Genomic DNA, 16,925 nt, shown 5'->3' on the forward strand with positions numbered 1-16,925 from the left:
AGTAATCCCATGTATTCTGAATGTTTAATTACAGATTGTCATATAATTTGTTTGGCTCAGAGCTATCACGTTAATAAATAACAGCACAAACTTTAGTGGCATTTACAACAAATGCATGTCAGCTCTCACATTGTCTTCATACAAGTCTTCAATCTAGTGCTGAATTTACAGTGCCAGTGACACTGAAGTTACCATGTGTCAATGTTTTCATGAAGTTCATCTTAATTCTATTTCGACAGTTTTAATCAGTGATAGATCAAAAACCCCCACAAACAAACTTTGATGGTATGGCACTGACAATTACTGAAACTGATAAGAACTATAAAAAGTTGAAGACATGTTAGTGGGTTCTTTAAGAAAGCCCATGACATTGGCAGTACTAACTGAGAGACTGCTGACTGAACTTTTAGGCATAAATGTATGGCAATGCATGAAATTCATGTTCTGAATTTTGATGATCACACATGGGCAAAAATGCGCATAGTGTAAAAGCTCTTTCATGGTGTCTAGTTTTTATCAGAGATGACATTCTTTTTTGGTTTTAGTTTTTTTTTTTGATCTGGGAGTAACTAGATCACAAACTCCTCTGCTTAGCTTCATTTAGCTATTATTAGTGGGTAGTATGTGAACGAAACCTAAGGGTCATTATTTATGTTTAGCCATTAATATGAAAGTAGTATCTTTACCATAAAGAGATTGAGACTTTGAAAAACAGAAGTGCTTTTATTGCAGCATTTGTCATTCCTGCCAGTAAAGCAGCACTGTCAGGAGTTCCACAGCTAAGATCTAAACCAGATTACTATCAACACAACCTTGTGTCATAGATACTCAGGTTTACAGATGAGAATTCAAAACATGCGTGATTCTCCAACTTGTGAGATTTACAGGTGCAGTTACCTTTGATTTCTTCATGAAATGTATGTGTATGGTTTTTTTTTTTTCAAGAGAAACTTTCTTTTTCTTTCCTTGAGTATTTTGCAATAGTTTTATTTCTCATTTAATTTATGAGTGGTTCATTTATTTGGCAAAAAAGCTGCCTGCCTTTCAGTAGCTGACAGTATTTATTCTGAAATAGAGCATCATCCAGGTCGGATCCAAAAAACATTGATACTGATATCAGAAATTGGATACAGCCCAGAATGGTTTAGACACCTCATTCAGCAGAGAAAGGATTTTTTAATATGCACTTTCTTTTGTATTAGACCATATTGGCAGTGCAGGTTCTGATTTAGTATATTTGCTTTTATGCTACATTGAAAGAGAATGTCTCAGTATGAAAATTACCCCGTCTGACAAATGCTAGGAAGTTGGTTTTATTAAAGGCACTTTTGTTTTGGAACTGTGATATGTATGAAAAAGAAGAGCACATTAAAACCATATTTAATATCATGCAAAATTGACACATCCCTATCAACTAGTCTGCTAATGAAATACCCCCTCTTCCCTCACTAAAGGCTTCCTATAAATATTTTTGACAGGCTCTGTTGATAGGAGATTTGCTCAACTTGGATGTAAGTTAAACATGCCTAATGTAACAAAATTTGTCTTTTGATTTCCCTTTGTATATGCTACACCTTTTCTTGTAACAGATTTTATTAGCAGCATGTGAGTAACAGGACCTGATCATATTTATCTGTTTTATATTTATAATCCAGCATACCTGCAGGAGGTCTGAAGTGCTTGTTACTTACTTATATAACAAACCATATACTTTACCATACTTCTAACAGCTTACTAGTATTTAGGAAAAGAAATCATCTTTCAGTGAGCCACAAAGTTCTGTGATAATGTCTGTAGGATGCACTGTGTAATTTGGATACAGGGCTTTATTTTCTAATAGACTTGGTTTTCCTACGGTTTGGTAGATGATGCTGGGTGTTTTGACAGTTTTACTTCATGTAGAAGTTTGTGGAGTTACATTTGTGGTGATTAACATTTTACAACCAGTAATAGAGGCTGAACTGTGTTTTACCTGTGACAATAAACCAGACCTGTTATTAAACCAGACCTGAAGGCCAAGTGGGTCCCATCTCTAGAGATGGAATTCTAGATTATCAGTGTACATTTTGTTGCTCTTACTGCTTTTAAAGAGTGATTCCAAGCCATTAAAGAGTGGTCAGCCACCCTCTAAATCATTTTACTGCCTGAATTCTGGCAATGAGGTCCTTCATTCATACTTTCACACACCTGCCTATAAACTGCAAAGCAATGACTTACAAGCAGCATTCTCAACAACCTGTTGCTATTTTGCAATAAATCAAATAAATTGAACTGCTCATCTTAAAAATCAAGGAGTGTCCCTTACCTTTCTCTAAGGTTTGTGTATCTTTTCTTATTTCCTCTAAAGGCATGCAGCTGTTATGAGTGAGAAACAATAGATCAGTTTAATGGGAAGGAGTTGCTAAGTGTCTGTAAAACCAAAAGAAGAAGAATGTTTGATAGTTAAAATCTGGTGCTTTTTTTAAACAAGCTTCGTATGTTATTACATATGTTTATTAAAAAACCTGAGCACAGGTATGAGTGGAATCAGAAAAGAGTTAGAAAATACTAGATTTAATTTTTTGTCAAAATTCTGCACATTAGACTGTATGCACACACGTGTATTCAGCGGATGGCAGCAGAAAGACGGATGAAGGTAAAGAAAAAGTGTGTCTGACTGCTAGTCAAGAATTATTTCTATATCATTCAGTGGTGATGATGATGGTATGAATTTTTGAGACAGTATGAAACACTAAACATACTGCTTTTGTAGTTTTTCCAACATCAATTTATCACAAATTAGATAATTGGATATTCTAATCTTTTCTGTCAGCATCACCCTGTGCTGTTGTGATGTGGATCTCCGCTGCCTTGTGCAGCTTTGTTGGCAGGGGTTGGAAGAGGTGCGAGTCAGTGGATCACCATCTGTGTGGTGACACTGAAGGAGGTTTCTTTTGCTGGGATTTGGTTGCTTTCTTAGTAAAAGGATAAAGCATTTTTATGATGGAATGGGAAAGAAAAACTTTCCTGGCCAAGTATTTCTCTTCTGAAGTAGACAACGCTGTTTGTGACTGTAAGAGCTCATAATGGCTTCTAAGTTTGCATATGTGGTTAATATTTCTAACATTATCTTCTTGTTCTTCTCACCTTGGGCTGTGTAGTCAGATGTTATCACTTGTGCAGTTCCCTTTGTCTTAAAACATCTGCTGCCTGACTGCAGCTTACCATTCACACTGAAATCTGCCTCTGTTGCAGCATCTTCAATCCTGAAGAGAGAGAAGCGGAAGAGAACAAAGAATGTCCACTTTAACTGTGTTACTGTCTATTACTTCACAAGAAGGCAAGGCTTCACCAGCGTTCCCAGCCAAGGAGGAAGCACGCTGGGAATGTCCACTCGCCACAACAGTGTGCGCCAGTACACCCTGGGGGAGTTTGCCATGGAACAGGAGAGGCTCCACCGAGAGATGTTGAGAGAGCATCTAAGGGAGGAAAAACTCAATTCTCTGAAGTTAAAGGTAAAGCTTGTCTAAGACTTTGATCTCTGCACTAATTCAACTGAACAGTGTCAGAGCTATAGGGGCCCAAGGTGTGTGTATTAAACAATCACCTTCTATGAGCTCCGTTTTCAGTAAAAAATGATGTTTTCCTGGAGTTTTCTCATTTTACTGAAGATGCATGTGTGTTTGAGTATACCAAGTGCTCTTGTAGTTGTCATTGCTGTGTTCCTCCAGGTGCTTACAGGGAGGTTGTTCTTTGTTCCCTGTTTTCTGCAGAGAGTGGTGGGAGTTAGCCTTGAACAAGGTATCCAGCAGAAGTCGGGGAGTGCCAGGAAGAGAATGAGTCTTCTAAGCCCAATGGCCTATTAGAGAAGGGAATGGTAGCATTATTACAGAAAGTGAAAGAGCTTCTTTTCTTGGATAATTTGAGTGAATTTGGGAAAAAGTAAGAAACAGTGATACTAAAAGGTTTTTGTTTTCAGTATAACAATATTTACAATTGTGTGTCTATACTATTTAACCAAAGAATGTCCATTGAAGAAGAAATGTGTCAGATAAATTAACCAGCTGTATCCATTTAGCTAGTCAGAATAAATCCTGGCTAGTTTTCACGAGATCACAGAATTTTTTTGATTAGGAGGGACTACTGGAGATCATCTGCTCAACAGCCCCTGCCAAGGCAGGGTTCACCTAGAGCAGGTAACACTGGCATGTGTCCAGGTAGGTTTTGAATGTCTCCAGAGAGGGAGGCTCCATGTCCTCCCTGGGCAGCCTGTTCCAGTGCTCTGCCACCCTCAGTATAAAGAAGTTCTTCCACATGTTGAGGTAGAATTTCTTGTGTTTTAGTTTATGGGCGTTGCTCCTTGTTGTTCTGCTGGGCACCACTGAAAGGGTCTGACACAATGCTCTTGGCACCCCCTCTGAAGATATTCATGTGCATTAATGAGACCCCCTTTCAGTTCTCTCTTCTCCAGACTAAACAGGCCCAGCTCCTGCAGTCTCTCCTAAACAAGAGGGATGCTTCAGAACCCAAACCATCTTTGTGGCCTCTACTGGACCCTCTCCAGTAGCTCCTTGTCTTTCTTGATCTGTGGAGACCAGAACCGAACACAATACTCCAGATGTGGCCAAGCAGAGGGGCAGGATCACCTCCCTTGATCTGCTGGCCACACTTCTTGGTGCACCCCAGGATTCCTCAGGCCAGCTTCCCAATAAAGCTGTCCTTTTGAATACAGCATAGGAGAAGGAAACTCTGTATTTGAGTAAAGGAGAACAGGGAAAGGCAATGTGTTCCTTCTCCTGCTTTAAAACTGGTGGCAGAACTTCTGGTTTTTGTAATGGATTGCATTGCATGTATTTTTGACTCTTTTTCTATTGAATCCTGTAATTAAAACTGAACAATATTTAGAATTGTAACTGAGCTTCTGTGCTGCACACCCTCTTCTTTTGTGGTACTACATCTCTGTTTCTGTAGTTGTACAGAGCAAAGTGGCACCCTCCAAGTTTAAGAAATGCCTTTAAGCATTTTTTCTATAGAGTGAAGGATGAGTTCATGAGTTCTTTTTCTCAGGGCCTGAAGAAATGTGCGTGATCCTTATATTTCTAATTTATTTATTCAGTCTCCTAACTGTTGGGGGTTTTTTTCTTAGCTAAATAGATTCTTAAATAAATTCATAAGGTCATAAAATTTGAACTGTCATAGAACAAACATAAAACCACTCAGGATGAAGGTGGATCACTGGCAGGTATTTGGACAGGATGGAAACCAAAGCTAGTAGAGTGTTAGTAACTTATCCCTTGACAGAGGTTATACATGTAGCATCTCACATCACAGGATTTTCAGAGCATCAAGTGTGAATTGTGCTGTGTAACTGATGAATAGCTGTTGATCCCTTGGCTGACTTCCAGGAATCAGCTCAAAGAGAAGAATCCCCAGTGGAGTGACTAAAGAATAGTCAAGCACACAAATATTTCACTTTTCTTTTCTTAGCTAGAAGGTAAATCCAGAAAAATCACAGATCTTATTTACCTTGAAAGAGTAGATGAGGCCTTCTAGCCTTTTTGCACTGGAGCTTGGTTCTTCATCCTTTCCTAACCCTGCTCTTGGTTGGGATGTGTCTCCTTTCTTAATTAACTTGTTTCATTTCCGCCCAGTCTGGTTCGGGGACACAGACCATACTTTCTGCTCATTTTCCAAATACATATTTTTCCATCTTCCTGGCCATTTGTTTCAGTGGATGATTATTAAGATTGTTAAGTTTCTGCAAAATCTCTTCATAAGTATTCAGTGAATAACAAGAACTTTATTTGTATTCCTTATTTTCATCTTACTGATGATAAATCTTTTACTAGAGTGAAATATCTCATTCATCTGGAGCATGCATAAAAACATAGGCAACAAAAATCTTCCTGTTTTAACTAGTCCATTAACCTCAGTTTAGTTGCATTCCTGATTATGTGCTTGGGTTAAAAAAAAGAAAAAGAAAATTTCAAACATGAAAAGAAAATCCAGGATTGCTGAATTAGTGAAGAGTCACTGTAAAGTACCAACCATGTTTTGTTTGCTTAATAAAACAGGGCCTTGATAATTTTTCATTACAGAGATGGAAGAGCTGCTTGGTCATTCACATAGTTTCTAAATGAATAAAAAAGGAAATGTGGCATTCTAAGGTGACAGTGTCAGCAGTTATGTCAGCAAAACTATTATTCATTGAATGAAAATGTGCTAATCAGAATTTGCATAAAAATTACTATACATCACAGAAAAATGAAAAAAATGAGAAAATGGAGTAGAATGAAGTTTAGTCAGAGGTTTCTCTATTTGAAAACCATTGAGTAAATAGAAAGTAACATTTTTGGTGTGGTTTTTAATTTCAGTTTCTCTGGGATATATATATTTTTTAGTTGCATTAAAATATACAAATTGGTGAGTAGAAAGTATTTGTTCCTGTAGAACCTGTTAAAAAAAATACAGGAATATATTGAAATTGAGTTTCCATAATATTAGGTTTATTGATTTTGGTTCTAAAAGCAAAAGGCCAAATAAGAAGCACCTCTAACTAAAAGCAGGTAAAGGCTGTGAAATCATCTTCAAGTCACTTTGGCCATTTAGTACCAGCACTTTGATGTAAACACTGCTGACAGGAGCATAAACACTTATTAGCAGCAGAGTGTGAAAATTCTGGATGTAAAGGCCATCTTATCAAATGAAAGGTACAGGGTAATAATTTGAGAAAGCATGAGTAAGCACAAAAAATTACCTAAGAGAGTCCTAACTGCTTACTCATAATGTCTCCTGAAATTAAAATTATTAGCATGAGACCAGTGGTGTTAAGGTTCTGTGGTCTGTGGACACAGTAGGTTCCCTTTGTGGGAAGTTGTAAGGAATAACTTCCAGCTAGGGCAAGGCAGAGATGTCCATCCTGCATTTTCCCTTTTTTACTGAATGGGACTGAATTTCACCCAAAGGCTTCACATAATCATTGGCCTTTGTTCAGTGGTTATGACATTAACCTTTAGATTTATGAGGAAATTTACCCATCTACTATCAAGTTTAATTCAGATGAGCAATATTATGACAATCAAGAAGTTCTGGACTATGTATTTGGTAGTTTTTGATAATCTTCCTCCCTCTGTAATTCCCCAGTTACTTTTTTGAGACATTTTAGACTCTTTCCTTTTATTAATTCATTTGTTCTTTGTGTGGCAAAATGGAGGAAAAAAAAGTTAGAGGTGACAAGAAGGAAATCATCCTGCAAAGGAGTCAGGAGCTGAGGTGCTTTGAAATGGCAAACTGCTGGCTGGTGGTACAGTTTGATGTTCCACCTGCAGGATGCACGTGGCATTCAGCACATCACTGCAGGCCAGTCCCTAATGCTCTACTGCTGTGGAGCAAAGTAGTTAAGGTAGCAGGAGGAGGAGAAATATGTGACAGGATTGGAATGGTTCTCTAGGTGCCTTTGTGTGCTGACCAGTTACAGCGTTCACCTCATGGGTAAGAGCCCTAAAAGTTAATTTTTATTAAATAGTAATTGAATAAATTAGTAAATTAATTACAGGAGCAGGGATTAGAATTTTTCTCCCTCTGCAGTTTCAAACTTAGATTAAATAACAGTGATCTGCTTAAGGAGTTGTTTGAGCCTTGTGTATATAAAACTAGAAAAATCAGATTTCTTAGGTAGGTCATTCCCCTGTTGTATATTAAACAAACAAAGAAAGAAATCAATGAAACATAAATATACTCTATTTCATTTTACCTTGCTACCATAAAATGAAAAGATACAACCAAGAATGCCATTCTGGACTGAAATATTCAGGCTGAATTGTGTGTATGGTGAGGTATTAGCTTCAGGCAGTTAATTCAAGATGCATTTAATCCCTGTGTGGATTTACCTCTCCCTCTGTACAGGAAAAAGGATGACTTCTAATGTTGCTTTTCCTACTTTACTGAACTAATACCTTGAAATATCTGGTGTAAATAATCTCCCCATTGTCCCAGGGCCAGGCAGAACTGTTTAGGGAGCTGTTACCTTCTCTTTTACCAGTGTAATGTGAAATGTGTAACAGAAAGTGGAGTAATACATAAAATATACCATTTTACAAACCTGTGATGCATCATGATCTGAACCTATGTCAGTAGTATCATTGCTGTCTCAGAAGGGATATTTAAGTATTTCAGAAGGCTCAGAGACAGGAATCAATTAAGGTCTCAGAAATGATCTCAGAAACAATACATAAAAGACTAGATTTCAGAATGGTATGAGATCTAGCAGCTAATGGCAAACAGTAAATTTAGGTAAATTAAGAACAGATAATTTCTTACCTTCATTACAAACTTGGTATTAAAACGTGTTTTTAATTCATATTCTAAATGTGAAAGAAATGCTTGGTCACCCTATCTGTGATCATTTTCTGGAACTTCCTGGCAGTCATGCAGCGTTTTTACATACAGCTTTTTGTCAGTTGATAATGCATTTCATATACTGACATCTATGACATGACGTGCGTGTGAGTGTCGTTTAAGGACTTTGTTAATTGTTTTGTGCGACAGATGACAAAGAACGGTACGGTGGAATCTGAGGAAGCCAATACACTGACTCTGGATGACATTTCTGATGATGATATTGATCTGGACAACACTGAAGTAGATGAGTACTTCTTTCTCCAACCCCTGCCTACAAAAAAGCGGCGGGCACTGCTGCGAGCTTCTGGAGTGAAGAAGATCGACGTGGAAGAAAAGCACGAGCTGCGAGCCATCCGCCTGTCCAGGGAGGATTGTGGCTGTGACTGCCGTGTCTTCTGTGACCCAGAAACTTGCACCTGCAGTCTTGCAGGCATAAAATGTCAGGTAAATGTCTACATTACTGTCATTTTTTAATTGTCTGGGGAGGGGGAAGGTTGTGTGTCTGTGCACGTATGTGTACTTTCTGTTCTTGAAGTTATAGCTATTGGAAATTAAGTATTAGGCAGTAGCACTTGTGGGTGTCCAACCTGTTTGTTAATGCCCTGTTTTAAGGTTATATAGTGGGCAATCAGTACAGTCTCCAAAAATATCTTCAGTATGATTTTAGACACATACATGGCTTAGGGTATTTTTTTGTTCTTACACAAGTATTCTCCTCCTCATACTCCTTTCAGGCCTTTATCTAAATAGACAGATGCAGACAACAGAAGAATAAGTAACCTGCAGATTTCAGAAGGGATATTACCTTTTTTTTAAGAAACAACTAGCAGACATTCCAAATGTGAATTATAGTCCAAACTCTATGGGAAACAATAAATACATTCTGCGATGCTGTTCTTTAAGTAACATGCATGATACTTAAAATCTGTGCATGATAAATTTGCATGTAGGCAGTAAAATGGTATCTGCTAATATAGCAGGTTTTTCCTCTGCAGACTGAAGAGGTATTTCATATTGTACATTTGCATAGTGTCAGCTGTACATGTCCCAGTGTTCCCTAAAAGATATTTCTGCTAGTTCTGCTGAGTTGCTGTTGTGCAGCTGAGATTTCTTCCTGAATGCATTTTTCATCATCTCATAAAGCCAAGCTAAACTTTCTCTGCTGTCTTAATATACTCTCTTTGCTTTTCCTGTTTTCATCTCCACATGTGGGGAAGATGGATTGGATTGTGTTGTGTGGATCTCCTGTGCATATTTGGTGTTTAGGTGTTACATACAGTGCAGGTGAAAGTCACAGACCTTAGGCTGTATAATCAAACTTGCCAACACATGGATTCAAAATTTTAAGGTATTAGGTGTAGAAGTTCTGTGCCTGGTCTGTTGACCTTATAATATTGCATCTAGAATTGACTGGATTACCTTTAAAAAGCACTTGAGTTTTTGTACCTGTTTTCTGAGATCAGGTGTCCCCGTTGGAAACTTTATAAAGGTTTCTGTACATCATTCATTTTGTTTCAGTGGGTGTCTAGTTTCCATGACTTTTACCAAATTGTAAGGTGTTTCTGGTAACACATTTGCCTGGATTTGAGCACAAAATTAAGTAAAGCTCTAGCAGATCAAGAAATTGAAAAGCTACCTATTTTTTGTTCCACTGTGCAATACTTTTACCTATGGAACAGAATCAATTTTCCCTTCTCTGCAATAGTGGAGCATGTCCAGGCCCCTCACTGTTCTCTCAGTACTGCTAAACTCCAGGGCTGACTCCCTGAATGATTGTTAGCTTTGGCATTTCTCGAGGTGAATCCCACTTCACCTTTGTATTTCTCTAGGCTCTCTAGGCTCTGTCATGTCACCAGGCTTTTGCTTCCTCTCGTTAATCTGTATTCTCTTTTTTAAAAGGTGGATCGTATGTCTTTTCCATGTGGTTGCACTAAAGAAGGGTGTAGCAATACAGCAGGTAGAATCGAATTTAACCCTATCCGTGTACGGACTCACTTTTTGCACACAATAATGAAACTTGAATTGGAGAAAAATAGAGAGCAGCAAGTTCCAGCACTCAATGGCTGTCACACTGAGATAAGTGCACACAGTAGTTCCATGAGTCCAGGACCCCATCCAGTTGAATATTCGATTGCAGAAAATTTTGAGATTGAAACCGAACCCCCGGCTACAGTTATGCATTCCCAGTCAGCCGAGGACTTGGACTGCCCAGGGGAAGAGGAGGAAGAGGAAGATGGGAGTAGCTTTTGTAGTGGAGTTACAGATTCTAGTACACAGAGTTTAGCCCCTAGTGAATCAGATGATGACGAAGAGGAAGAGGAAGATGAGGAGGAAGATGAGGAGGAAGAAAAAGCAGATGATTTTGTAGAAAGTATGAGTTCCCATGCTGATATGGTGCCTCTTCCTTCTGTCCTTTGCTACTCTGATGGAACTGCTGTGCATGAAAACCACTCTAAAAATGCCTCATACTATACTAACTCTTCAACTCTGTATTACCAAATAGAGAACCACGTTGCTGGCACTGCTAACCAGATCGGTGAGACTTACTCAGAAAGGGATGCTGTCAAGAATGGTAGTCTTTCTCTGGTGCCTTACAACATGACTTCAGAACAGTTTGTTGACTACACACGGCCATCAGAGGAAACTTTTAGCAGCCCTCATTACCCTTCTGCAAACCCCTCAGTGATTGTTTGCTGCTCATCTTCTGAAGGGGATGGCAGTGCTCCCTGTAACAGCTTATACACTGAGCATAGGCCGAGTCACCCACCAGTGGAATTTCACTCATACTTGAAAGGTCCTTCTCAAGATGGCTTTGTCTCAGCTTTGAATGGTGACAGTCATGTGCAGGAACACCCTGCTGAGAATTCACTAAACCTCCCAGAGAAGAGCAGACTGCACGAAGAGTGCATCAAATCACCAGTGGTAGAGACGGTGCCTGTTTAAAATCAAATTATTCTAGGACTGACTTCCTGTGCTAAAATTCACTCCCATTGGATTTTCCTAGAAACTTACTTTTTTAAGAGGTAGACAATACTTGGACTATAGTCAATGTTCCAGACACATTTTGTTTTCTCAAGCTACACTGGCAGTGGTATTGCACAAAACCTGTTCATGTAAAAATTTAAATAAAAATAATCAAACCCTTTTTTGGATAAAAATAAAACAGATAAGTAAAAATCACACCCAACATATTTCAAAGTAGCCTACCTATGAACATATGTGAAACCTGCCAAGCTATCTGAATCAAAACTTCATGTCGGGCCTGTGCAAGATTGTTAAAAATGATACTTTGAAATAATCATGTTTAGAGTCCTAATTTTCAACATATCTGAAAAGATGGTAAGTTTAATGTAAAAATAACTACTGTACAAAAAAAAAAAGTTTTAATTGTCCTGTACTGTTTGTATTTTATTTATGGTAGTTAAAGATTCATGTTTTGATAAAAATGAACAGCATGTTCATTTGAGCAGAAGATCCATAGTTACTTACAAAGAGCATGTCCACTTTTCATCTGGAGTACCTTGTATTCTTCCTTATTTTTTCCTAATACTATTTCTGATAAATCATCTTGAAACACATTTTTAGAGTGTACTATTTTTCTCTTTTACTGTTCTTGACAAACAGAAGAGTCACCAAGGGGGGCATTTACATCTTCTAGAATAAAGAAAGGTAGACAATCCTCCATTTAAGACTAAAATCAGTGGCATTGCAGAACTAGTACCCCTTCCCCAAAGAAGAATGATCTTGTATATAATGGCAGAGCAGTAGCTTAAGCTCACACAGCACCTTCAGCCCAGCCACCGATCAGATCCTTACGCACTTTAGTGCCACTTTGCAGTACTGTACGAACTGCGGGAACTGTGAACCTCTTCGGAGAAACGCCATAGCTCCAGACCCTGAGGCAATGTAACATCTTAAAATTCACTGTAACAAAACCTGTACATTTCTCCCAAGCCAGTTTATGAATATGTCAGTATGCAGTTTATAAAAGCAGAGCCTTACTGATCAAAGTTTAAATAAAGCATGGGGAAAAATGTGGAAGTGTCTAGATTGCCTAAATTTTTATCATATACAAGACTGGCTTTAGTGGACTTCTGATTGTATCTCAAATTTAGTACCATTTGATCTTATTAGGAAACAGTCTATTCAGTGAGGAAAAATAGCTTCAGAAATTTTGTATCTGCAAAAGTCTGCAAGCAAAAGAACATGTGCATCATATGGATATCCATTAAATTGTGATCCATTTGTTTTTAAATGAAATGGGAATGAAACTAATTTATTGAACGATCTTCCTTTTGTTTAGGAAAGGAGGCATAGGAATCAGCTTTTCTCTGCACTGGTAATTCTGCACTGCCTTATTTTGATTTCAAAATCTATTTCAGCATTTTTGTTCTAAAACTGAGATTTCATTTATTATACATCAAGCAGTTGAAATGTAGACCTGTCTTGTTTGTCAAAATGCGGATCAGCATCTTAGTTTTTATCTGTGTCAAATCTAGATGGTTAACAGTGTGCATGTAAACACAGTGTAAATTTTATCTCTGTAACAGTGATTCTTCTGGTTAGAAGCTCTTGAAAACATCATGTACAGTACTCCAGTAGAAGAACTGCCGATGTAAAATACGCTTTTCAAAAAAAAGAGCTAACTTAATTGTTTTTATATGAAATCTGGGCAAAGTGATTCCTCGTATTTATGCTAAATTAGCAAAATATTTTTACTCCATGTAGTAGCTGGAAAGGTTTTTTATTTACTTGTTTCCACAAGAAGTCCTACATGTTTTATATGAACTGCATTGAAAAGTCTAGTTCTCTAGGGACTGGATTCCAAACTTGCACCGTATTCCATCTCCTGGGAAAGCGCACTCATGTTGGTTATCTGGCTCAGCAGTTCCACAGCCTCTGTTCCTGCAGTCACAGACCACTCTAGTCTCTTTCTCTAAGGCTGAGTAGCCAGGTAAGTGCCTGTGTTCTCCAATGCCATACACAAATACCCACAATTTTTAAAGAGAAATGTGCTAGTCCCTAAAGTTCTGTACTTAAGAGTAAATTATTCTGTTCAAGATATTCTAAGGGCAAATATAACAAGTCTCTGTATATATAGGGGTCTTGCTTTAACAGCGGGCTTGAATTAGGCACTCCCTTAACACCAGCACCAAAAGCACAAATCTCTTCTGCTTGAGCTGGGACAGTAGATGAGGATCAGTAGCGGCTCTTTACCTTTAGAGTGTGTTGGAGAACTACACACTTTACTGGGGTATTTCTCTCAGGGGAAAATTAAATTAAATCTTTTGCTTCGTTATTGATGCCCTTTCTGAGCAATAAGAAATTATTTTCTTGCCCCGTGTGCTTTCACATGAAAAATATCTTTAATAATATCAGCAAGCACAGTAAGTGATCAACTTTATAAAATACTTGTCAGCTAGCTTTAAATATTGAGGTGATAGGTATTTACCATTTCCATTGGCACAGATTTCTGATCTAGAGTAGGATGTAGAAATCAGGTGAGAGTCAAGTTTTCCATCACTTGTTTAAACTTTGATTTATTTTTTAGAACTAAAAAGCATACTCTTCATTTAAGGAAAAGCAGGGTTGAGTCATGGGATGGAAAATATTTTCGTGTTATTTTCTGGACTAGTATATACATGTATTAACATGCCGTGTCCCATTTCCCAGCTGGTTAATATTCATGTTGATAACCAGTCCTTTCATTTTGGGTAGGCTGTTTCTGTGAGATAAAAGTATTATGTTACTAAATGATATCCAGCAGTATTTGCTTCTGTATCAACACAGTGTATTATTTGTGAAAATATCTGTATTACTGATAGTCTTTATCAGCTTCATTTCCAAGATATCTGGCTACTGGTAAACACTCCTAAGAAGCCCAGTATATATTTGTGATTATATTGCATCGTTCACAAAAATGAGTCATAACAAAGGCATTTCCCTTTCTTGAAACAAACTGGAATTTTCACAAAGACCATTACTGGAACAGCACCTAAAAGCAGATGCCCTTTTGCCTATAAGGTGAACGTCACCTCTCTTGGAAAAAGGTGCATTGTTAAATATATTATGAAGCTTTAATTGATGTTAGACACGAAATTAAAATTTCGTTGGCACGATTACAGCAATTGCAGTTGTTGCTTAACAGCTATAACTCATGTCCATTGAAACATCCTTAAAATTAAAAGCTGGTCAGTAGGAGCTTCTAATATTCTTTGATGAGCTGTATGCCACTTAGATCAGAAAATTCTGCATTTGTGAAGCCTTACAATTTTTCATTTGCATAAGTTCCTGCTAGTGAATCATAACTGGAGTTGACACCTGTTTATTTTAAGGCCATTGGTTCCACTCCATAGTGACTATCACTTGCTATAGATAAGGTTCAGCTGCTCCCCTGCTCTATTAACAGCGGGATCCTGCCTTTGGTCCAAGTGCTGCAGAACTCCTGTATGGTATTAGTGATGCTGTTACTCTAGATTGCTGACTGATCCCAGGCCAGATCCGTTTTCTAACCTATCTGGCTGGTTTATTTCAGTAAATCTGCTAATAAACTGATCGTGTTGCTTTCCCTGCCTCCCAGGCAGTACCTTCACAAACACAGCTGCTTTGTTAAAGATTGTACACATATATTTGTAAGCAATTATTAGTTCAGGTGTTCCTGACAGAAATGTGCTACACTGGATAGAGTACTGGGCTCAGGCAGAGGAGTCTCTGCCTTTGTCCTGTTGTGTCATCATGTTCTCTGTGCTCTGGTTTGTAATGTACTTGGAGATACTGTGATAAAACATAATTCTATAGAACAGGTAAAATACCATTTTATTCTCATTTTTTGGCATCATGACTAAATTTTTGTACTGCAGACTATGCCATTTTCCAAATAAAGCCCAGCCCAGCTGAGAAGTAACCAGAAATTTTTCACTAACATGAAAAACAGCTGAAATGAGCCCTCCTTTCCTTAGACTGGATTAATGAGCAGAAGTAATAAAGTAAATTTCACAGTGAAAAATTAGACTAAAAGCTGTGTTGAATATACAACATTTACCTGTCTAGTGCTTAACATTTGAGCAGCGACATTCCTGCAACACCATACTTGGCAGCAACAAGCAGTCTTGCTCCTCTGCATGTTGTCTTCTTTTGCCAGCTGAATTCTCTCAGTTGAAACTCCTTGTCTAGGCTCCTGTAGCGATTCAGGTGTTCCTACTCAAACATAAAGCAAGACAGACCCATGATATCCTTTTAAAAGGCATTTGTTAAATAAGGGCACTGTTACAGCTCGTGAGTTTTGTTACTGATGTTCATTGTGCCAGTTGTTTTATTTCCTGAAACAGTCAGGAATGGAAGAGGATGACATGGAAAATCCTTAAGCATTGGGGGTGTTATGCTTTCCTGCTGAGACTAAAGAGTAATTCTGTCATCTGCTTTATTATGGTTGCAGGGAAGTTGATGTAAAATACTTTGAAAATCTAGAATTAACTCAGAGAATATATTCTATAGAATTTATTTCTAAAATACTAAAAGTGATTACTATTTTTTTAAAATGGTAGAAAGCTGTTATTTTCAAAACAGAGTCTAGTTCACTTACGTGTTCCTTGGTATGAGAAATCTCAGCATTTGCCTTTTCAGCGTTTCAAAGGTTTTTTTATATTCCTAATTTTGCTATTCTCTGTAATCATTGTTCATGTTCAAATTATTGTCCATTTTCTCCAAGAAGTGTCAAATCCAAAGTACAAATACTGTGAAGTGGTGAAGAAGTGCAATGTAGTTTTAAAGATGTCTGAGTGAACACACGCTTGAGTTCTTCACAAATTTTTCCTTTTCACTGTCTCTTCCCTCCCCTTAATCCAAGGCAGCTTTTAATTTTGTGGCTAACAAAACCAGAGTATAGTTTCCACTTAAGGAGGAAAGTTTTAACATCTTTGAGGACTTTTCTGCTACCCTAGTAGCTGATTTTAGTTTATATGAACATCACTTTATGAAACACCTGGTTTGCAGCTTTAGTATTTTCTTTTTAGTTCCTTCCTTGCTGTTGCTGTTTGGGAGGTCTGTTGTACAGTCAGACTTTTCATTAAAATCAAGCACAAGGGCAGTTCTATTGTCCTTTGTGCTGAGAATGAGATTTTGAAAAGCCAGATTGGCTGGGGTTTTGAATAACATGATCTAGTGGCTGGCAAGGGCAGGGGGGCTGGAACAAGATGGTTTTTCAGATCCCTTCCTAACCAGGCAATTCCATAATTCCAGAGTTAAAATATATGTTGCCCTACTGCTGTCTTTAAGGTTAGGCAGACACCCACCCCTCAAAAGGTCCCACTGACTGGAGAACCATACTCTTGGTGCTCTGTGTTTCACCTTCTCAATTGAGAACATAGTCCTTCATCCAAGGCTGGGGGTGGAACAAAAAGAAAGTCAAAAGATTTCGTACTTTATTAACACAATTATTTTAATGGGGCTTAGCAATGACATTTCTCTTTCATGAATGAATGTCCAGTAGACCCAAGTCAAAAAAAGTTTGTCTCTCATGTACATTCTTCTCTAACTTCACTTTTCCA

General features: G+C 37.9%; 1 protein-coding gene across 6 annotated transcripts in view; it reads left to right on the plus strand.

Moving 5' to 3' along the window:
- CSRNP3 (cysteine and serine rich nuclear protein 3) overlaps positions 1–11,957 on the plus strand; it is a 90,810-nt gene extending 78,853 nt beyond the window's left edge. For all 6 annotated transcript variants that reach the window (XM_030241250.2, XM_030241253.2, XM_030241245.2 and 3 more), the window contains 3 exons: positions 3,235–3,494; positions 8,527–8,823; positions 10,279–11,957. In XM_030241250.2, coding sequence (XP_030097110.1) covers positions 3,235–3,494; positions 8,527–8,823; positions 10,279–11,322 — 1,601 coding nt within the window. In that variant the 3' untranslated portion in view covers positions 11,323–11,957. The remainder of the gene's footprint in view (positions 1–3,234; positions 3,495–8,526; positions 8,824–10,278) is intronic.
- The last annotated feature ends 4,968 nt before the right edge of the window (positions 11,958–16,925 follow it).

This window comes from Serinus canaria, chromosome 7 (genome assembly GCF_022539315.1).
Source record: "Serinus canaria isolate serCan28SL12 chromosome 7, serCan2020, whole genome shotgun sequence".
Classification (NCBI taxonomy): domain Eukaryota; kingdom Metazoa; phylum Chordata; class Aves; order Passeriformes; family Fringillidae; genus Serinus; species Serinus canaria.